We start from the raw sequence: 22,975 nt of genomic DNA, 5'->3' as shown, positions 1-22,975 counted from the left end.
ACTGTAACACATAACTTCCTTTGCAAAACTATAAGAAAGTTATATATCCCTATCTATATATTCTGTATGTATGCATGTTTATTTTTCACCATAGAATCACAGAATGGTTTGGAAGGGACTTTTGAAGGTCATCTAGTCCAACCTTCTGCAAGGAGCACGGGCATCTTGTAAGCCTGCACAAGAAGTTAAAAGACCACAAGCCACCAATAAGATGAAACATTGTTTTTAAGGCAAGTGTGGACATTGATGAGCTTTACTGCAACAGATGTACAGAAAAATAATGTTACCATCTTCTGCCCCAGCCCTGGGAGCAGAACCAGCATGATACAGAAGGCCAGTGAGCAACTACTTCCCATATCCTGCAGTGCCAGTCAGAAAGGGAGAGTGATGACTAATTCACTGCCTGGGAGAGTCCCCGGGAGAACTCCATACTCTCAGCTTCTGCTGGTTGAACAGTCACTATGTTAGGATATAAGCAACAGAATGGGAAGGACAGCACATTTACTCTTAGAGTGATGTTCTCCTAGTGCACCAGGGACAGCTGTGGCTCTTGCACCTTTAGAAACAACTTAGAAATGCTTGGACTTTGCCCAGAAGCATCTCCTATGCACTATTAAAAATTCACTGTCTTTTCTCTGTTGGAGACACACACTGTCCACATAATAATTCTTCATAGTTTGCTTTTATATGTTTTCATCAATTGTCTCACAGCCTTGCTTTTGTTGTTCGGTTATCAGGAGTCAGGCAAGTTTCTCTTTGGGTCAAACAAATTATGCCAGAAGCTCTGCCAAAACAAGGAACCTCCTGGAACCTATTATTCCCGCAGTGCTCTAAGGCCATTATTTCCACTTGCACCACTCAACTCCCTAGTGGGGAAACATTCTCCCGCAGCCCCACGTCACCTGCTGCAGGATGGGAAGGTGCCTGTGTGCATCACAGCCCAACCCTTGCTGCACAGTGCCCTGCTTTTTTCCGCTGACTTGCTTTGCCATAATAAAAATTGTGTTTTCTTTCATAGAATCAGAGAATATTAAGGGCTTGGAAGGGACTTTAAAGATTGTCTACTCTCAATCCCCCTAGCCATGGGCAGGGATGCCTCCCACTAGATGAGATAGCTCAAGGCCTTGTCCAACCTGGCCTTGAACACTGCCAGGGCTGGGGCATCCACAGCCTCCCTGGGGAACCTGTTCCAGTGTCTTACCACCCTCATAGTAAAAAAATATTCTTCCTAATTCCTAACCTAAATTTCACCTCTTTCAGTTTGTACCCATTACTCCTTGTCCTACCACCCCAGTTCCTAAGTTAGAGTCCCTGTCTGGCTTCCCTGTAGGCCCTTTTCAGATATTGAACGGTTGCTACAAGGTCTCCACAACAAATCTTCTCTTCCATGCTGGAGACCCCCAACTTTCTCAGCCTGAAATAATTAAATCATAATTTTCCCTCTCCATCTGCAGTTCAGCCCTGAATAAAGCTAATTTTTGATGGAAAAAAAATTCAAAGGACATTTTACAAAGTTTTCAACGAATACAGCGAACTAGTCAGACACATACGTTGGAAAGACACAGCAATTCGTGGTGCTCCCACCAACACAGAGCTGACAGAATGGAATCAGGACGAAATTACTTCCGAGATGTGATTATAACTCCCAGGTCAAGAACAAAAATAGTTCTTACTATTTCTTCAGGAAAGCCTTGAAGGACAGTAAATAGGAACCACTGTCCCGTTGTTCCCTAGTGGAAAAGTTGCCGCTTTGCAGCCACACCGCAAAACGACGGGCATGTCCTCCTGCAGCGGCGGGACGCGCCGTGCTCCTCGGAGGGGCTGCCGGGGGCTGAGCGGCGGCCGGGCGGAGCGGTGGGGCCGCACTCGGCTGCCGCGGGGAAGCGGGCAGAGATGTGGCGGGGTTTGCCCGGCGGGAACTGCGCCGTCAGCGCCATGGGGGAACCGCAGCGGCCCCCACTCTGTCTGGGCGTGTGCTCCTCGGGCAGCGCCAAAGCAAACACGGCGCCGAGCGCTCAGCGCATCGCCCGACTCAGCAGCGGCAGGACACGAGCTTGGGGCGAGCGGCAACTCCAGCTCCAACACCGACTTCGGTTCCGACTCCGGTTCCGGCTCCGGCCCCGACGGCGGCGCCGCCTCTCCTCCCTGCCCTGCCCTGCCCCGCCCCGCCCCGCCCCGCCGGGCTGCGCTGCGATCGCTCGGCGGCGAGTTGCCCAGCCCGAACCAGGGCGGTTCCGAGCGGTGGCCGCCCGGCTGTCGCCGTTCAGGGACACGCGGGTCCCGCGGTGGCGGCGTGCGCGGTCCGCCCGGCGTCCGGCCATGCCGGTGCGGCTGCCCGCTCGGCGGGGGTCAGCGCTGCCCGCCCGCCTCCGCCCGCCCGCCCGCCGATAAGCCAAGCCATGACCGCAGCGCCCCAGGGGCCAGATCTCAGCTTTCTGAACGAGGAGGAAGCCAGGGCGATTTTCCAGGTGCTGCAGAGGGACGCGGAGCTCCGGCGGGCAGAGAAGGACAGAGTCAGGTACCGACTTTCACCCCCGTCCTGTCGGTGCCCACGGCGGGGTTTGCGGAGGGCGCACGGCCCCAGCCCGGCGGCGCGGAGACACGCTCGGCCCGACGGGGAGAGCGGAAAAGGGGTTGGGGGTGGGCGCCCCGCGGGGACGGGTGTGCGCCGGCCAGGGCGGTGCGGGGCTGTGCGGCAGCGAGAGCTCGGCTCCCGGCGGTCCTGCCGGGGCATCGGGGAGCGCCAGTGCCTCCCGCCAGCGCTGGCTGCCGCCGGAGCCGGCCGGCCGGGCACCTGAAGCATCGGGACGTTTGGGAAATGCGTGTTGTGACAGAGACGGCTGAATCACGGCTGCGGCTCCCCGTGGCACCTCTCCTTCCCCGGGGAGGAGGAGGCGGCCGCTTCTGTGCTTCACCGTGCCGCTGGCATGGGGTGTGGGCTAAACACCGGTACCCGGGAGACCTCGGCGACGGGGAAGTTGTGCTGGACCTTGCAGGGAAACGTGGCAGCTCTGCGGCTTTTGAGTCGATCCTGGCAGCTTTTGGAAACAAAGCCAGGCACTCACCTGCCTGAAAGGTAGTTCACAAGACTTTTGAAAGTGACTTGATTGAATTCTCCCTGCTTTATCAGAATATGGGACACCTCGACCTTGCTTCTAGCTCGTATTTCCCGTTTGTGCAATCATTTATATTGATAGTGAAAGCAAAGGTCGAGGAATTAATAGAAATTATGCTGGGAAATGAGCCGTTTATTACTAAAGGTTATAATATCTTCCTGCAGGTATGACTTTTGGCACATTGTGAAGTGAGAGGCAGTGTCCTCTCAGATTTGCAAGTAGGCACTTTTCACAAGGAATGCTTTCATGTAAGATACAGAGGGAATGTTAATGAGTAACATTTGCGTCAAGTGGATTTTTGTACCGTGTATTTTTTATTTCAGTAAAGTGGATTTTATGATGAGCATGGTTAAATATTATGTGTCAACAATGACTTACATCTAAAACTTGTCTTGGTTTTCTGTGGCGTGTGAACCACACACCACACACAAGTTTCGCAATTTCTTTCTTCCATAATTTGGTATTACTTTTCTGTATAATTTCTGTTCCGTATCTCTTACTATTACCCTCCCAAAAGGAGAAATACTTTGCTGGATATATGAAATTACATAGCTGGAATAAGTTTAAAACTCTGAAGATTTTGGGACTAAAGCTGAAGCAAATGCCTTCAAACTTCCAGTGCTGTAGAGAGCCTTGTGAAGCAGTAGCCTGCTTTTTGAGCTCAAAGCTTTCACCTGCCCCCAAATTTGTGTTTGTTTCTTCATCTGTTCATTTAGGACTTTGTCGATAGAAAATGTTCTCCATGTGAAAGCTGTCAATATAAACATGGTATAACAGGATATTTCTGGTAATGCTTTACTGAGATGTAGTGTGTTTAAAACTCAGCTGAAGAAGCATTCACAAGTTGAGCAGAAGGTAGGGAAAGTGTTCATGACCAAGGCACCATACTGGAAATATAGGTTAAACCCTGGATCTGTCAAAGGTATGTGTCCTTGGGCAAGTTTCCTAATCTCTCCTGGACCTAATAAAAGTACTTTCTTTCTTACTCCACTTGTCTACCTGGTCTTATTTAGACTGTAATCTCTTCAGGCCAGAAGACTCCCATCAGGAACAGACAGGTTCCAGTCTGCATGGTGTTGCCCTGCGCTACTGTAATCAAAGTAATAATAGTGATCACCCTGGAGGGCCAAATCTTGCAGTTCCTATATGACCACAGTGAGCTTCAGAGGCTTTAAACAAAATTGCATTTGTTCCCCTTTGCCTCTCTCCTTGTTATTTTTACTAGTATTATTTTGATAATTAACTTCGTAGACTTTTTTTTTTCAGTGTAAAAGTTTTAAAAGGATGCCTGAGAACTGTGGCAGCCCACTCCTGAGATATTTTCAAAGTGTGATTTTGAAGCTATTTGACTGATGCTGTGAATAAAACAAGGAATATAGGAGACACTGTGGAATGGAAGGAATGATTTCATTAAGACACTCACGAAGTTGATAAAGTGAGTTGCCCTTGAAACTGCTCTTGAGCATGGTTTTGGAAAGAGCTGGTTGGATGGAGCTGGGCAGGGCCAGGGAGCAAATCAATAACTAACAGTTGTCAGTAATAAATTGGTAATGTGTTTTTGGTGACCATCTGTATGACCATTTATAGCATGTTCCTTTTTACACCAGTCCAGACTGGATTGACAGAGGGAATGAAGCATTTACTGGCAGACCAAAGTCAGTAATGGCTGCACTGATCTTGTCCATACTGTTTGATGTCATACAAGCAAACACATAGCTGTCTGCCAGTCTCTTAAAACATCAGTGAAAAATTGAAATTCATTTCCTGATATAATTCTAGAATCCAAAAAGCAGGAACAAGCTACATTTGTTATACTGGAAAATGTTAACACCAGTTAATTTTGAAAGATGAAATAAGAAATAAAATCAAAATATTAATTCTGACTTTCCCTGTGGTTTACTGTGACTTCCTCAAATGTGTTGAGCTTGCAGTTGTTTTCTGACAAATGCTTTTTTTTTTCTTTTCTTTTCTTGTTGCTCACCTACACTAGGTAGAACTGGATCTCTCTTCATCCAGACAGCCCATGCCTTTGTGAAATGAAGTGTACAAGGGGGATATTTTCTGGGGAAAGTTTGCTTTATACAACCTCTCTCTTTCTCTGTAGCCTTTGTGTAGAGCAGGAATGTGTGAGTTAGGTTGTTAGTTGTACACATTTGTGTTTGTTCTCAGCTCTGCTTGGTGCTTCCCCTCCTATTGCTGCTGATGCCCCAGCACATTCTCTGGGTACCATTGGCCCTTTCTTGGCTCTCTTGGCAGCCTTCAAACCTCTAAGCCTGGCCTGGGACACCTCTCAGTATAGCTTTTATACGGAAGCGAACCGTATGTCCTGTTGACCCTAATTTGTTCTTGCAGGGCAGGGAGCAGAGCTCTTGCTGTGTCCTGGCCTGCTGGTTCCCAGGACTGCATTTTTGGCCTGTTCTCTCCTCCCAGTGCCCTCTCGTGGCTCCTCTCAGCAGTACCTTTGAGCAGCCACCACGAACCAGCCATGCCTGCCTCCTTCTTGAAACAAGTTCAGAGAAGCAGCATCAGTCAGCTTTGGTATAGCTGCTCATTGCTGTATACATCACATATTTATATAATCACGTAATTAACAATTTAAAAGAAAAAAAAACCCTTATTAGTTATGAACTCAGGTAACAATTGTCTTCAGATTTCTTTGCTCATCCAGTCTATTTCATTCATAATACCAATTCGAAGTAATTTTCCTTTATCATAAGATTTAGCATGGAAGAGGGTTGGAATTTAGCGTTTTTATATCAATATATCTGAATTGTTCCATAATAGTATTTGCCGTATTAAGGCAGAATTCCAACCTAACTAATGAAGTGCTATTTAATAAGCCTGGTTAATGAAACTGATGATTTTACAGATGCTTGTGGAAGGAGGTCCCTTGTCACAAGTATTTCAGTTACAATTAGATGCCCAGGAGAAGACATGTCACAGTGAAGTATCATGTTTGGATGGCTCCCAAACAATTCAGTTTCCATAAGAACACAATGAGTTATTGTTACTGAGTTTGCAGTTATTAATACCACAGATAAGCTTTCTGTATATAAAGAAATAGGCCTGCAAATCACAACATAAAAACATTCAAAATACTATTTGGCTTACGGTTTCATGACTTCAGACTGCACTCAGCTCATCTTCTTAAAGCTTTGTTCTGCGGCTGCTGGGGACAGAAATGAAAAAAAGAACTGACAGCTAATATTTGCACAGAGAGCTCCAGGTCCCAAAGGCTAAACAAACCTGTAGGTGCTTCTCTTTTCTGTCCTCTGTTGATGAAGCAAATGGGCAGGGTGAAGAGAGCTGACTGCTTTCTATCTCTTCAGGACAGCACATCAGAGCCTGACAGGTAGCAGAGGAACTGGCAGTCCTTGTAGGAAGTCTCAGCAGCATTTAGGGCATGAAACTCTGGGATACAGAGGTGGAGCTAATGCCTTTTATCTCCAAGGCAGCTCCTCCCTCTGCAGAGTGTGGAGAGGCAGACAGTGCCCAAGCAGGTGTCATTCCAGTCAGCTTTGGGTCTCTGATGTCTCATAGTGTCTGAGCACTGGGTGTTGAGATGCACCTCCACCCCTGGAACTGCATCAAGGCCCAGAGAAAGCAGCTGTGATGAGAAAAGCCAGGAGACATGGAGCCAGCTATTTAAAAGAGGCAGCAGGTAGGGGGTTGTGGCATGGGAGCAGGTAGCTGGTACAGTTGCAGGTTGTCCAAAAAAATGAACAGTTGGAAGGCAGGGTAGAAGACCTGTGGATAAATATAAAATGCATATAAAAGGGCACAAAAGCTCTGTATTCTTAAATAATTTTATTTAGGAGATTTGGCTGTTTTATGTAATGTTCCTATTACAACTGCATGCTATAGTCTTGTGCTATTTTATTTTTATTAATCCTTGAGAAAAAGGGAATACTGTTATTTTCACTTTCAAATGAGATATTGAAAATAATACTATTGAGACACTGAGCCACAGAATGGGGAAATGAACCTACATCCACTAACAGCAATTTACTCTCTAGATCGTGTTTTGAGAACTAACTATGCATGTATTATTTAAGGAATTTTTTCCTTCTTTTTCAGTAGGAAGAATGGCAAAAAAAAAAATTTCCAGCTCTAGAACATATCTGGCACATCAGCCACTGTCTGTGAATAGGAACTGAAAAAAGAAGAAAGGGAAATTGAGCTTTTAGGAGAAGATAGCACTCATTCCATTTGGTTTTTTATTTGTTTTGCTCTTTTCCAGGTTTGTTTATGGTTTTGGGGGGAGGTTTTAATAGATTTATTTTGCAGATGACAATGAGAATAGATGGCAGCAAGCAAAACAAAGGTTTATTTTAATTTACCCTCAAATTTGAAGATGAAAAGCAGATGAAATTAATTGGAAGGTACAGTCAGCACCACTCAGTGCTCCACTCTTGCTGACCCATTAACAACATTTGAGTGTTGTGGGAAAGATGAATCCCCTTGTTAGACTGTTCTAGACAGTCTCTACAATAAATCATTTGGACGTAGTTACTTGTTACAGCACACAGCTGTTCATACTGCCTCACGGCAGATCATTTACTGAGTTCATTTGTTGCAAGTAATTCCTTACTGCCTTCTCTTGACCGACATTTGCTCTCACAGGTCTGGCAATAGAAGGTGGGAATAAAATCCTGTGTTGGAAACATATTTTTTCACCTTATTTTGGGAAGACATTTGTTGCAGAAGTGCAGACATACTCAGTTTTGTCTGTATTTGAGCATATTCATACTTGTTGTGTCAATTATATTATCTTGCGTACAGTTTGAGGGGTCTGCCATTGCAGGCTTTATTTTGTCATATTCACAAAAACAATCCTGTTTACCTTCTGGGAGACCAAGAATAACTTCTTGGGTTAGAGATCTAGATTTGGGGCTCAACTCCTCATAATTACAAAGAATTTTTAAAATCATTTCCAAAATACATGAGCAGCTTGGGTGAGGAGAGCAGACAGGATACCAGGACAGCATTACTTGGGTATATTTTTACAGTGGAGCTCCCTCCCTGAACAAAGCATTAATAAAGAAATTCTTTCCTAAGAGATACTCCACCCAGGAATGTTTCAGGGCGCAAGTGTTCTATTGTGTCTTGTTTGTGGAGGAGATACTATTATTACTTACCACTGATACTGTGCCACCGGCCTGTTTAGTGGTTTGTAAACACTAATGAAAATAGGTCCTTGAAGCCCTGAAGGGCTAATATGCTAAAGAACTGCCAATAGAAGCATAAATGGGAGGGAAGATTGGGATTTAAAAACCTTTACTTGGTTTGGTAAATAATTACTACCATAAGAATCCCATTTTGGGACTTCCCTTGGTTGAGTGGGGGTACTGTAATGAAATGCAACTTACCAATTGTATATCAAGTTGCGTATCAAGTTTTTTCCTCATTGTGTTTTTTAATAGTCCTATTGTGTGGTGGGGTCTAGATTCATGGACTGGGGCTTCACACAGGTGAGAAAGAGCCATAGAAATAGCCAGGGTGGGTAGGCACTGTGTGTGCCATTTTCTCTGTTGGTTTTTACTCTGTCCATCTGGGCTAACTAGACCAAAGTCTGTGATGCAACTCCAGTTTTATATCCCCAGAGGAGAGTCTGGACCCTTGCCGCCAGCTTGTTGGTCTTGTCCTTTCATAGTGCTTTCAGTGTCAATCCTTTCCTCTAAAGATTTGCGCTTGGTGCTTGAGGGCAGGGGGTTTCCTTTGCTGTGTGCGGTGGCAGAGGGAAGAACCTTCTGAGGTGTGTAACATTTGGAAGAGCCTGTCTGCAGGGGCACTGAACGTGTTTCTCTTTTCAGGGTATTGAGGCCGGGGAGGCTCCCCGTGGTGCCTCCCCACAGGGCTGGCAGGGCAGGGCCGGGCACCAGCGGCTGTCCCGGTGACAATGGCCGGCAATGGCTGTGGGGAGTGGCCGGGCCAGGGCCGGGCTGTGGGGCTGAGCCAGGGTTGGCCTCAGGCCTGCTGAGGGCAGCCGGGTCCGCCACAGTCTGGTGGGCACGGGGCCGGGCCGGAATGGTGGCGCAGGGCCGGAATGGGGGCGCAGGGCCGGAATGGGGGCGTAGGGCCGGAATGGGAACGCAGGGCCGGAATGGGGGCGCAGGGCCGGAATGGGGGTGCAGGGCCGGAATGGGAACGCAGGGCCGGAATGGGGGCGCAAGGCCGGAATGGAGGCGCAGGGCTGGAATGGGGGCGCAGGGCTGGAATGGGGGCGCAGGGCCGGAATGGGGGCGCAGGGCCGGAATGGAGGCGCAGGGCCGGAATGGGGGCGCAGGAGTCAAGCCAAGGAGTCATGTCAGGGTCATGGCAGCAGTGGCGGGGTCAGCCATGGGCCCGTGATGGCCAGGCAGGCCAAGCTGGGTGTCAGCCCGGGGCTCAGGCAGAGGCCAGGCACAGACACAGCTGGGAACACACCTGGGGCTGTAAGTGGAGCGGCCCGGTGGGACAGCCTCCATTTAAACACAGCTCCTCGGGGAAGGAGGGCTCGCCCTCGCTGGGGCCTATGGCTGTTGTCTTCAGGACACCTTTCCCTAAGGACACCCAGCTCTGCCCTTCCCAAGCTGGTGCAGGGGCCAGGCAGCCAAACCCACTGGAGTGGGAAGGACATTCTCAGGGCACTTTCACCTGTGCTCATTCAAACGCAGGCCTTGTGCCAGGTCTTTCAGACTATTGAGACTAATGGTTGCATTTTCAAGTGACCAAACAGTGTAAAAGTGAAAATCACAAGGATTTATTGTTATTGTTACTGTTATTATTGAACTCACTTTCTGATGTCACTAGGGCTGCCAAAAGTAAGATGGTGTTGAAATTGATGAGATTTAAGCAAAGACTTACTGCTAAGTCACAGGCAGACGTTTTCCATGTCCAAGCTTAATGGTAAAAGTAGAATTTATTGAACTCTGTCTATATAGATAAATTGACCAGGCTTCAGGAATAAATGGGTCGGACACAGCAGGGCAAGCAAGCACTAACTGTTTAGTAGACAGTCAATATGGGGAGTTATTCTGGAATAGCTAATGCAGAACAGTCCAATTTTTTTAGGTTTTCCATGGACTTGTGACCCAATTGCAGTCTCCCGCACCTTGTAGGAAGTGTGCACACTTCCCAGGTCTGACTTCTCCAATAGTGATGTCTCTATATTCTCAACACCTTCTGTCTCCTCCACAATTCAAGTGCAGAAGCTAAATTAATAGTTGACATTAGCTGGAATTGGAAATAGTCATTAGGTAAAAGAAGACAGCTTTCTATAATAAGTGAGCAGAGAGTCATTGATGTGACTGCATGAGAAGAAAATGATTTTCTCATGCTGAGAGCTTCTACACACTGTGTCCCAACCCCTTCAACTCCTTGCATGTATTTCAGAAATAATAAGTTGGTTATGCCAGTAATTAAAAAAACTGTTTCACAGAAACACATCTGATTCATGTTCAGAGTGGCTGTCTGTCTCCCCGTGTGTACTAGCACAGCTTTACTCCGGTGCTGTGCTCAGGTTATGTGTGTCACAGGCCTGTCAAAGACTGCAGTACCTGCTTTCGTAGCGAAGCCCAAGGCGCTGGAGTTTTGCTGGATTTGGTCCCTGATGTACTTCTAACTCCTCCATCCATGCCAGCCATGCAGCACTTGCACCTCCCTCAGACATGGCTCGGCCTGGCTAACAGCTGGGAGCAAAGCTACTTGGGCTGGGTGTCAGGACTCCAGCTAATGTTCACTGGTTTCCATCAGATCCTGTTCTGATAGCGTTTGAAAATTGTTGTGTGTGTCCATCTCCTTTTCTTCTTGTGAATTTGTGCTTTGTCATTGGTTTGTGTATACTGAATTTAATTATCTTTATAATCATTTTTCTTTTGAGTTTTGAATTTTGGGCACAGAGACTTCATTTTCTTTTCTGCTCCAGAAATTTCACACAGGGGTATGTAAACTAAGGCCTGACCTCAGTCTGGTCTTTCCTGTACTTGTTTTAAATTGAAAAATTACTTATTTCCTTGGAGCTTACAGTCTGAAAAAATCACTACTTAAGTATATAATGCTAGAAATTCCTTAAAAAAGGTAGGGAAAGATAGGATTTGTTCTGAGGATGTGCTTCTAAAAGTTCACATGAAATGTATTTCTAATCCTTCTTTGCAGCTGAATTATTATGTTTACACTGTTAACTATAATAAGCTGTATTTAAATGTCTGCATTTTAAGCTCCTAACTGAAACATTTTCTCAGTCTTATGTCAGAAATAAAGAAATTCATATGCTGGTACCATATTAATTGTGAACAAACACATCAAAACCACAAAAGCTGAGAGTAAATTATAAAAAGTACAGTATGTTTATGCTTTATAGCACATAAATTACATAGAATTTACTTTGTTATTGGAATAATTAAGTAACTGTAACACTTCTGCTTGCCATGTCTTTGGATTTTTAGATCAGTAGGGGTCTGAGTACAGAAGGCTGCAGTCAGGAAAAGTTGCAGCAGTGTGTCTGGCATGTTCTTCAGTCTCCGTCTCAATTATAGACTTGTGTGTTCTTAAATATCTATTTATATGTGTATATTTGTGTGTTCTTTAATATATGTAAAATTATACACATGTAAATATAATACTTTAAAGTATTATTATACTATAATATTTCAATTTCCAGTGGAAGAATTGTGATAAATTATGAGAGTCTAAGGTACTAAAGCAGAGGACCTCTGTGCAAGTATATATTACATACATATATATATAAGCATTACATTTCCAGATGAAAAACACTCACTGTGTCAACTTTTAAAGCTTTCATTAATTCTTATGACCTCTTTCCTTACTTTAAAGCAATGTAAATGAGGCTTCTGTAGTGTTACAGTAACACATAAACTGTGTGCAGGTACACTGACCTGTCTTACTTCTGTTGTCCAGAACTGTAAACTCTGCTCGATGTGAGACTCTGCACAATTATCTGAGACTGCAAAGGTGTATTTTGAGAGCCCTAGGCTTCAGGCTTAGAACTGTGCAAGCAAATGTCAAAGCCTGTTTGGAGCCTCTCAATTTCAGAACTCTGTCCAGACCCATGGGCCATCATACACAAACCTGCTTCTAGAGGTGAAGATTTGCTCTTAATTTGAAAACAATTCACCTTTTTCAGAGTCCTCACCTGGCCTGTGTTTTGTTTCTTGTTTGGTTTTTTTTTTTTTTTTTTTGGGGGGGGGGTGGTCTGATATTGTTTGTTAGGAAAGGTTTTGCATAAAGTCAAGCAACATGAAGAATAGTGTCTGCATTGTATGCCTTTGTAAGGCAGTTAACTATACAATACATGACTGAGCTGTAAACTACTTGCAATAGATGACTGTCTCTTTGCATGCTTTCAGTATTTATAAAAGTTGATTGTAATCAACTAGCAGCTCTACCCTGGCAGAGTAAATATGTCTGCTGTTAATCATTAGCTTCAGATTTATTGAGAGACCTGATCCTCAGCCTTTCAACCTGTCATGTGGTACCTGTGGTATACATCTTACATTTCCATGTAAGATTTCCAGGACAGACATTCAGGAGCTCAAAACTTATACTTGCCATGCAGTGTTTTTGTTAGATAAAACTACCTCTATGACTGCAAATAAATCAGAATCTTTACATGGAGAATTTTATCTGTTGCCTCTATTAGCATGTATTAATATTAATAGAAATTCCTATTAATGAAGTAATCTCATTAGAGACATTAATTACTACCATTCAGAAGCTATGTGAGACACTTGAAAGATGGTAGGTGGCTTTTCTTTCCGTTGCATCATGGGTTTGTTTTGTTATTACCATATTATGTTGGTAGGTAGCTGCAAGTATTAACAGCATAGTAAAGTAACACACTTTTTTCTAGACTGTGGTTTGTAACCTACAGAGACATTGTAACTAATTGATAAAAAATTCACAGAACGGAGCTTTCCCCTGCTTTGCGTGCTCTGTGAAAAGAAGGGCGGAGAGTCAGCCCAAGCTGGAGAGCCACCAACAGCTGTAACATTCCTAGTGATATTCCACCTCATTTGCTCTTAGTGACCAGCTGCCCAAAGGACTAAAAGCTTTCATTTTCTGAGTATGTTTAACCGTTAAAGGATCTGTACTTACAGACTTCTCTTACTTCTCTACTTACAGACCCCTGTTCCAGCAGGGCTGAAATGATGTTTTCCCTATAACCCGGGGTAGCTGCTAAATAAATAGTTTCATGTTAAAAGTAATGTTTTGAGGCATTGTTACACCTTGAGATGTATGATTAATCACCTTGTGATCTCAGTTTCCAATGCTCTGTTTTGAAAACTTAACTTTTTGAAGACAGTCATTGAGCTTCTGATTTCAGAGCTTTAACTGAGAGCTTCTGATCCCAGAGCTGCCAGAACAGAGAGGAGTTATGTAGTCACCATGAGAATTAACCTTTGTTCTTACCCTTACAACATTTCCTAGTTTTCCATTTCAAAGGAAAGTGTCCTTCTATGCTCTTGCTCAGGAAAGCAGACAAAAGCTTCAAGGGGAAAGGAGTGTTGGACTTGATGAAGGAAAACAGCAGCTAGTGTAAGTCAGTAAGTCAGTCACATAGTTTAAAATGAGAAGTTAATGTTTTGGAGAAAACAGAGGTAACTTCTGGTCACTGTACAGACGGTGCTGACATTAAAGAATTGTATACACAAAAGTCATTGTGACTGGCAGAGTAGAAGTATTCGATGTCCATTGGGAGTCCAATGTTTCGTGTATGCTCATAGTCTGTCTTTAGACTGTGTGTAATGAATGCCCACAATGCTACTGGATTAGGCTATCTCAAAGCAGGAGATCAGCTCTAATTTAAAAGAATAAATTTGTTGAATGGAGATTGTGTAATATGTCAGATTTTGTGATTTATTCTGCTTTTTAATTAAGAAGAGGAGAGGGAGAAATAGAAGGGTTTTCCCTATGAGTATACAAGGTAGAACTTTAGTAAGAGCAGAAAAGATGTTCTGCCTTTAACTCACATATTCCCTGACCGTATTCCTGACACACACAGCAGGCCTTAATGTGTGAATCTGATACCTATTCTCAGAAAAGTGTTCTAAGGACAAAACTATATTTCTGATTGCAGATATCTGTTTATGTAGCCCTACTTGAAAGGATACTTCAGGCTGCATATCAAATTCATGTGCAGAAGTGGTAACTTTCTGTTTTGAGTACTTCTGCCTATTAAATGTACAGTCTGGGAGGAAAAACTAGAGGAGATTACTTCCCCTTTCACTTTCTTCTGCCTTCTGTATCTTGGTTTTGCAGATTACTGGAATCTAAATATTTAAGGATAATTATGAGCTGGCAACGTCATGTGACCATTAAAGTGGAATTGAAAACATATGCCGTACAGTTCAGGGCATTTCTTGGCCCTCCCGTCGCTCCTTTCCATGCAGTGGTGTCACCACTAGGGGACTCTCCCTCCCGCAGCCTGGGCTGCTGCCAGTTCCGGAGAGTTAAAAGTCCTTCCATGATATTTATTGCTGTTTGCGACCTGGTCAGTAACAAATACTGAACCCACGCGCTCTCTTCTGCATTGTTGTGCCACATCCTCTTTGCCCATGCACATCTTTACTTCTATTGGTCACATACTCAGATAAATGCATCTGAGGGCAACTTAGTGAGTTAATGGGCATTATAAAATTAATACATAATAACAAAAATGACAGAAGGATGAACACTTTGATAAAAAAATACTATTTCAGGGGAAGAGAAAATTAAATTTGAGCGTTTGATTTGCAATGACCTAGCAGGTTAGATTCAACCATTATTGGTAACACATTTTGTTCATCAAAATAGAGAAGACCTTGACTTTTCAAAGAATTACTGCAGAAATGCTTAGTATTACAAATATCAATTTTTTTAAAAAAAGTGAATTTTCAGTTAGATCTTTTTACATTGTCTTGTAGTTTGTGCAACCAAAACACGGGAGTCTTTTTTTCCTCTGTGATTCATCTACTTGTGCATAATGTCTTACATGTAATAATGAGGCTGACTGGGTTCATTTTTATTAGCTAAACGGACAACAGTAAGAAAGAAAAATAAACAAAACAGGCTTTAACGTGAGTAAAAGTGTACCAGCTACTAAGAATAAAGACAGCCTTAGAAAACAGACCTGTTGTGTGTCTGATGTGCTAGGAAAGAGTGTGTTGACTCATTGTTTTTCTTCCTGGAAGGATTAACCTGCCACAGGAGCTTCTCTGGTACCTTGGCAACCAGAATGTTGTTGTTATTGCTTTTATATGTTTCTAGGAAATGACAGATAATAATTTGTTTTCAAATTACTTAAGCTGTGATAGCCTTTGCCTTGGTCAGTAATACTTTCCCTCCCCCCTTTTTTTTTTTTAAATAAGATGACAACTTGGAAGTATGTCTTTAAAATATTTTCATAAAATTAAAAGGAACTATAAGTAAGAAAATGTACTTGCATATGCATTTATCCTGGTTTGGGACAAATTTGGAAGGGAATTACCAAAGGTGTGTTCCCTAAAGGGCAAAATGTAGCGGCCCTTCCTCTCACCTGTTTGGGAGAAGAGGTAAACCTTTGAGAAAGGTGGAAAAAACCTGGTTTTTTAACAAGCAAAGTATTCACAATCATGAGAAGAATGGAAAATATTAGACAATAGAACCTCTCGTTGTTCTGAAGAGATGGCAAATTCAGAAAGAGCCCTTTTGCAGTTAAGAGTCCTTTCCATGGGTGTGTCCTTGGCTTTCTCACATTCTCTCTGGGGCTTGGGTCTGGTGTCCTGGCCACAGTGCAGCTTAGGGGCCCCCGGACGATAGCCCTGGTGTTCCCAGACCAAAATATGGCTGAACAGTTCCAAAAAACCCCTTCTGGACTCAGCTAACGAGAGAAAAACGAGTGAAAACAGCAAGGGAAAACTCCCCATCTGCCTGCAGAGCGGAGAACTCAGAGAGCACTACTTATCTCTATGTTTTGAATACAGCCGCAAAAAAAAAAAAATTCACTGCTTTTCCTTCTCCCCCCCCCCCCCCACCTCCCCCTTTGCTCTTAGATCTAGTTTGAATGTGCAGAACTTATTTCTGAGCTAAAGAGATGAATGGGGATACAATTCAGTATCATAAAGTCACCCCAGGACAGCATTTTCAAGCTACTTGAGACAGTGACAACAGCCAGAGTTTTCTAGAAAAATAGCTGGTCATAGAAATGATGGAGTTGTACATTTCACCAGTGCAGCATAATGTATAAAGCACTTGGAAGGGGATAAATTGAAGTAAAAAAAAATTAGGAAAGAACAGGTTCTTCAGGCATTGTTTTTTAACATCTCTAGCCTTTTCTTCCTGACAAAGAAAGCAAGGAATATGAACAGAGTAAAGAGAAAAGCTTGGTTCAGGTTACTGCAAGTTATCTGCCCTGCTGTATTTTTTATCAAATGCTTTCAACATTATTTTGATCTGCAGTCCTTTCAGTCTTGTCTTTTTGGACAGTGAGAGCTTTGATCAAATGAGCAAATTGGATCTGCTTATTCTTCACCTGGTGCAATTCCTCATTCTTTGTAGATGCTATTTGTTCTCATATGAGGTGTGTGGTAAGAGTCCTTTAGGGCCAAATCCTGCTCTGTTAAATTCAACAGGAATAATAATTTGTGCTTTAGCAAAAATGGGATCGAATCCTCTGTCCTCTGCAAACAGTGTTGTCCCCAAATGTCCTATTTGGCAACCCAGTTTCTACTACCTTGAACACATGTTTTCCTCTTCATATTCAGAGGGAAGGTGGTAAGGAAAATGCCTTTCCTCTTACAGTTGCAATTAAAACTCCTTATTATCCTAACAGGAAGTGGCAGAAGAGGCTACACATCTACTGACAGTATTTATGATAGCCCACATGAAAGTCTAGAGCATACAAACATTTAGGTTAACTTTTCCCTGGAGATGTCTGTAAAAAATACTGGAACATCCTTGTGCCAATAAGGAAGAGATGTTTTTTAAAGCAGTGCAAAGAAATTGCTCCTGAGTGATTCATTAGTTTAGATGCTGTGTAGAATAATAGATGGGAAAAGATAATGAGCCCGTGATGTCATTTAGGGTTGCTGCCTGCACTGGTTTGTGGAGCAGTCTCCTCTAAGTAATCCTGGGAATAGATTTGCCTTCAATCCCATAATAGTTTATAAATACTTTTCCCAGTCACAATGATGTTGTCTCCTCTCAAAAGGCAGTGGCTCCAAGTGTACAAAATAGCTGTAGGCAAATGAGGAGTAAGGATAGATGGAGCAGACTGGGAAGCAGGATTAGTGCACTTGGCTTAGAGGGCAGTAGGTGTTTTGACACTCCTGAAGTGCAGTGTCTCAATACATAATGTGTATTCCGAGTAACAATAGTGCTGCCTCAGAGGCAGGTTCATTGCAATACTGAGTGCAGATACCATCTCCTGCTGTAATTGTTTCTGGAGATGGGCTTTCCTGCTGGCTCACAGCTGTATCGTGAGGGGGCACTAAAACTTGACGGAGCAGGTATGTAGGGAAATGATGTGGTTTGGCTGGGAGTCTCCGCCAAGGAGAAATACTTCATAGCCATGCCATATTGCAACTACATGGCGTGTCTCATATTCGTTAACTATTATTCGTTACTCAAATAACTATATAGATAGAGTTCTATATATGGGCCTCTGTGTGTGTGCAAAGATAAATAGGCACAAGCAGTTTAAAGGATTTATTTGATGAGTTGGGCATGACAACACAGTTCAAAAGCAGCATATTCACAGATGACGACTACATATAATGCCAAGCATGTACCAGTAAAGGTTTTACAGTGTTTAAGCGTTGAAGTCAGTGTTTGTGCGAGACTTTAACTCCCTTTCTCAGTGTAAGGCGTGTTCGTGCTGCGCCTGGTGTGGTCGATGTTAGAGTGCTTACGGGGTTTTTGTATTTCTCTTCGCTTTGGAATGCGTCAGTGTTCAGCAAGTAGCTGTGTGTCCGTCCCGTCGCTTCCCGGCCGCGGGCGCTCTGGTGGCGGCGCTGCCCCGGGAGCGGGCGGGCGCTCGGCGGCGGAACCGGCGGCCGCCGCTGGGGGGCGCCAGGGCCCCGCCCGCCGGCACGGCCCCGGGAGCGGCGATCCCGGCGCGGATCTGCTCCCGCGGGAGGCGCCCTTCGGCCCCGCTGCCTCCCGAAAGCCCGCGGGGGTGGAGCCGAACAGGTGCTCTCCGCTTCGGGATTTCGGCACAACTGCCCACGGGTTGTTTCCCGGGCAGCCGCTGTGGCTGCAGCCACTGCCCAGGCTGCTCGTGCCTTTCTCTCCGTGCTTTTACTCCTCCCAGTATCTTGGATCCCCTTTGGTGAGGCCACAGGAGTGAGGTCACGGAGTTGGCTCTTGAGAGCACCTTGTTCATCCCCTCTGTTTCACATCAGTGGTAGGCTGCGTTCCAGGCTGCACTGTGCATTTACGGTGTTTAGTCACTCCCATGGTGCGGTAATCTCTGCGATGATTAACATTTTTGCCTTTGTAATAAGTTTATTTGGAAAGGCTAGTACTCGTGCATGTGGCTGTGTAATCTTCTTCAAAGGAAATACTCATTTCCCAAAAATGTCTCCCTCCAGCCTTCCTGTCCTGTCAGATGCCACCAGATGCACAGTAGGGGCTACTATGGGCAATGAACTCTATAAATTCCAGATGAAAATATAACCATTTCCAGACTAAATGTTTAAGTTTGTTCTGTGGTAGTATTGTTTCAGATGCGTTTTTATTTAAATTGATAACTGAAGTAACTTATGTTCTCTGAGAGCATTTGTATTCCTAAACACAGATTTTTACCACTGATAAAAGAGGCAGATTTACATGAAAGCCTTGCTCAAGCACTGGTATTAGATCTCCAGGCTGTGCACGAAGTCTTGTTTTGTTGCCATCAGAATCAGTTGGGGTGTGGATTTGCTGTATTTGCATCTATACCTTTGACACTATGTAATGTAATTTGAAAACAAGTAACTTCGCATGTCCCTTGCATTGTTCCCATTCCTTTGCAACTGTACCTTGTTCTTTTCTGTCCAGCTAAACAATTCATTCCTGTGACCTCTTGGTCTAAAACCTGAACTTGCAACTAAATATCTTCTTTAGTTGGAGCCACATGTGTGTAGCTTGCTCAGGCCACACCTCAGTGTGGCAGAACATTCATATTCATTATTATTTGCCTCCATATTGAGCAGAGTCAGAATCACTATGCATCAAGGAAAGAGGAATATGTGATAAACTTGTTGAACATGTTGCATGAATATCTATTAGCTGAATTCACAATTTACTCTTCTCCTTTGAATGGAAAATGTATAGTGGACATCTCACTGTCAGGGCGTCAGTTATCTACCCCTAGAAAATAAAAAAAATCTTGTTATTGCTTCTACTTAAATGAGGGAATAAATATCTCAAAAATTGGTTTATTTAGAGTGTTATTTATTCTGATTATTGTATCAACTTAATCTTACTTTCAATTAGCTTTAGAATGCATATGGATTGCCTTATTCTTGCAAGGAAAAAGGATGTTCTTCCTCAGGGAAGAGAATAATGCAAGCATAAGAGTCATCCACTTAACCTGGTCCCATAGTCTCATTTGTTAAATCGTAGAATGTTGCTGTCACTAAAACTTCTATGTGATTGCTGTGAATGTATCATGTCTCACTGACTTTGTAAAAGTCATTATATGTAGAGATATACTGTAAATATTTTAATGAACAGCAGAGAGAGTTCCTAAGGATGGGTCTGTGATATCTAAAATGGCTTATTTTTTTTTTCCTTTTTAGCAAACTTCTGAAGAGAAAGAAGTCTGAAAAAGGGCTGCAAGGAGTGACTGGAGAATGGTTTGAAGAAATAAAAAGAAGAAAATTTCAGAATTACATTGATGCCAGTAGAATGTTAAAACCACCATTGGAGTATCAGCTAAAGAAGAGCAAAAACACCAGTGAGTTGCATTTGTCCATTTCATTATGTATATAATAATGGTCACCAAACCAATGTCAGAGTGTAATAGTTAAGGAGTTTCTGAAATTGCAGTGAGCTTCTTCCCATATCATTGTGTTACCAAAGATATATTTTCAAAATTAGTGTGTTTCTTTAAATAGATTCTGTTAAAAGCAGAGATGGGAGTCACAACAGAAAACCCTTGATATTGTTATGCTGTAGTTAGAATCATAGTATGGCCCAGGTTGGAAGGACATCAGAAGATCTTCAGGTCCAGTTTTTCATAGGAAAGGGAACCTGGATGAGATTATTTAGCACCATTTGCAGTCACATCTTGTAAACCTCTAATTGTGGGGACTCTACCATGTTCCTGAAGAGGCTGTTCCAGTGATTAATTGTTCTCACTGTAAGAAATGTCTTTATTAATCAAAATGAAATCGCTGTAAGTACAGAAAAGACAGTGGTGGTTTCGCAATCAAAGTGGTTATGTCTGCATTGTACAAAAAAGGTTGTGATTTAACCCCAGCTGGTGGCAAAGCACTACACAGCCACTTACTCACTCGCCTGCTGGGGGAGGGGGTGAGAACTGGAGGGCTAAAAGTGAGTTGAGGTAGACAGTTGATAGATAAAGCAAAAGCTACACACACAAGGAAAGCAAAGCAAGGAATTAATTTAGCAGTCCTCATGGTCAGGAGTGTTCAGCCATCCCCAGGGCTGCATCACATTTAATGGTGACTTGATGATACAAATGCCATCACTGTGAATGTTCCCCTCCTTCCCTCATCTTCCCCTAGATTTTATATGCTGAGTATGATGCCATATGGTACAGAATATCCATCAGGACAGATGGAGGCATCCTCCCACCTCCTTGTACACCCCCAATCCACCTGTTGATGGGGGGGGGGGGTGAGAAGCAGAAAAGCCTTGGCTTTGTGTACACCCAGCTCAGCAGTAAGGAAAACATCCTTGAATTATCAACACTGTTCCCAGTACAAATCCAGAACATAGCCCCATATTAACTACTGTGGAAATAATTAACTATCACAGCCAAACCCAGCACACTCTTTACTCCTTAGTCCATGCCATTTACATCACACTCAGGTCCCACACTATCCAGTATATCCCCATTAGCCACCCCACTGCCTTCACCTTGCCTCTGCTCCAGCTTAGACTTACCCATATACTGCAGTGTCTCAGGGACATACCTGCTCCAAGTAGAGCCACAGTCTCTCCAGGGATACACTTGCTGTGACATGGACTTACCCACAGCCTCAGTCCATCTGAGGTGCACCTTTTCCAGCGTGGCCTCCTCCATGGGCCACAATGCCTTCAGAAATGCACCAACTCTGACATGGCTTACCTACGACTGCAGTCCCTACAGGGGAGTACTTGCTCTCTTGTGGTCTTATCCATGGCCACACACTTTGAGGTTCTCCAGCATGACCACATGCACAGCCACAGATGCTTCGAGGTGTAGCTGCTATGGACTTATTCTTGGCCACAATCCCTTCAGAAGTACACCATAACCATGGCACATAACCATTCCACCAAGGAGCATTAGGCTCTAATTTACAGCCTGGCAAGCCAGCCCCATGGCAAGTGCTGGAGCCTGTCAATTAATAGCTAAACATCGACAATAGTGATAAATTCAGTCTAGCACATTCCACTGAGATCTGTTGTTATCTCAAACACTTCGAGCCCTATATTTGGCATCCCAAAGGACTCCTGTGGTTTAAGCCCAGCCATTAACTAAGCACCACCCAGTGGCTCATTCACTTGACCCCCATCAGGATGGGCAGGAGGCTAAAAGCAAGAGAACTCGTGAGTTAAGATAAAGACAGTTTAATAGGTAAAGGATAAGTCTTGCACATAAGGAAGCAAACCAAAGAATTAAGTTACTGCTTTCTGTGGGCAGGCAGGTGTTCAGCTGTCCCCAGGAAAACTGGGCTCCATCATGCACAATGGTTGCTTGGGAAGACAAACACTATCACTCTGAACATCCTCCCTTCCTTCTTTTCCTCTCAGCTTTATACTCTGAGCACAGTGCTGAATGGTCTGGAATGTCCCTTGGGTCAGCTGGGGTCAGCTGCCCAAGCTGTGTCCCATCCCAGCTCCTTGTTCACACTGAGCCTACTTGCTTGTAGGGTGGGGTGAGAGGCAGGAAAGGCCTTAACTGTGTAAGTACTGCTCAGCAGTAATTAAAACATCTCTGTGTTACCAACACTGCTTCCAGCACAAATCCAGAACATAGCTCTTGTGAGAGACTACGGAAAAAATTAACTATACCAGCCAAAACCAGCACAAAAAAATTGGTTTTGCCTAGTTTTCTTAAAAAAATAAAAGCACCTAAATGACATTTGGAATAAGTAGATGAGTTTGGGTGAGAAAGGTTTGAATATACCAATAGAAAACTTCTTCTGGTAACACTGATCTAAAGGCATGCCAGTGCTTATCATTATCAGGGTGAATGTCAAAGCCTGAAAAGTTGGCCTGACCAGGAAGCAATTTCTTGAGATCTCATTTCACAGGTTCTGATGCCCATCCAAAATGAACATGCACAAGGAACATGGTGTCTCTATAAAAAGCATGGTATTCTGTAGTCTTTCATGTTCTATCCAGATAGTCCTCATGCATAATATATGCTTTTATTCCATTCACACTTCTGCCTGTTTTTCATTGAGCTCTTCCTATTTGTGCTTCATAGCAACTGGAAGCAGAGTCATGTATTTCAAAAGAGAAGTGAAACCTTAAACATTTTCCTGGTACTACAGACCTGCACAGAGCATATCAGTCTTTCCTTACCTTTTTTCCCCAACACCCCCTCTAGTCCTCAGCTACCTACTATTTTGCTTTTTCAGAGATGGTCTAATTGACTAAACTCTGTGTAATTGTTCTCTGGTATTTAACTTTGAAAGAACCTGTTTCTATTTCAGATCTGAAAAAGGGCTTGTGTGCCTCAGAGG

The 22,975-nt window shown here is 43.7% G+C and overlaps 1 protein-coding gene across 1 annotated transcript in view; it reads left to right on the top strand.

The window, feature by feature from the left end:
- Positions 1 to 2,287: 2,287 nt before the first annotated feature.
- Positions 2,288 to 22,975, top strand: part of LOC136357600 (exophilin-5-like) — a 37,831-nt gene continuing 17,143 nt past the window's right edge. Inside the window, exons 1-2 of the mRNA XM_066313020.1 lie at positions 2,288 to 2,518; positions 19,856 to 20,013. Of these exons, the coding sequence (XP_066169117.1) occupies positions 2,400 to 2,518; positions 19,856 to 20,013 (277 nt within the window). The 5' untranslated portion in view covers positions 2,288 to 2,399. The remainder of the gene's footprint in view (positions 2,519 to 19,855; positions 20,014 to 22,975) is intronic.

Source organism: Sylvia atricapilla, chromosome 2 (assembly GCF_009819655.1).
Source record: "Sylvia atricapilla isolate bSylAtr1 chromosome 2, bSylAtr1.pri, whole genome shotgun sequence".
NCBI classification, from domain to species: Eukaryota; Metazoa; Chordata; class Aves; order Passeriformes; family Sylviidae; genus Sylvia; species Sylvia atricapilla.
This window is presented reverse-complemented; position numbering and strand designations above follow the sequence as displayed.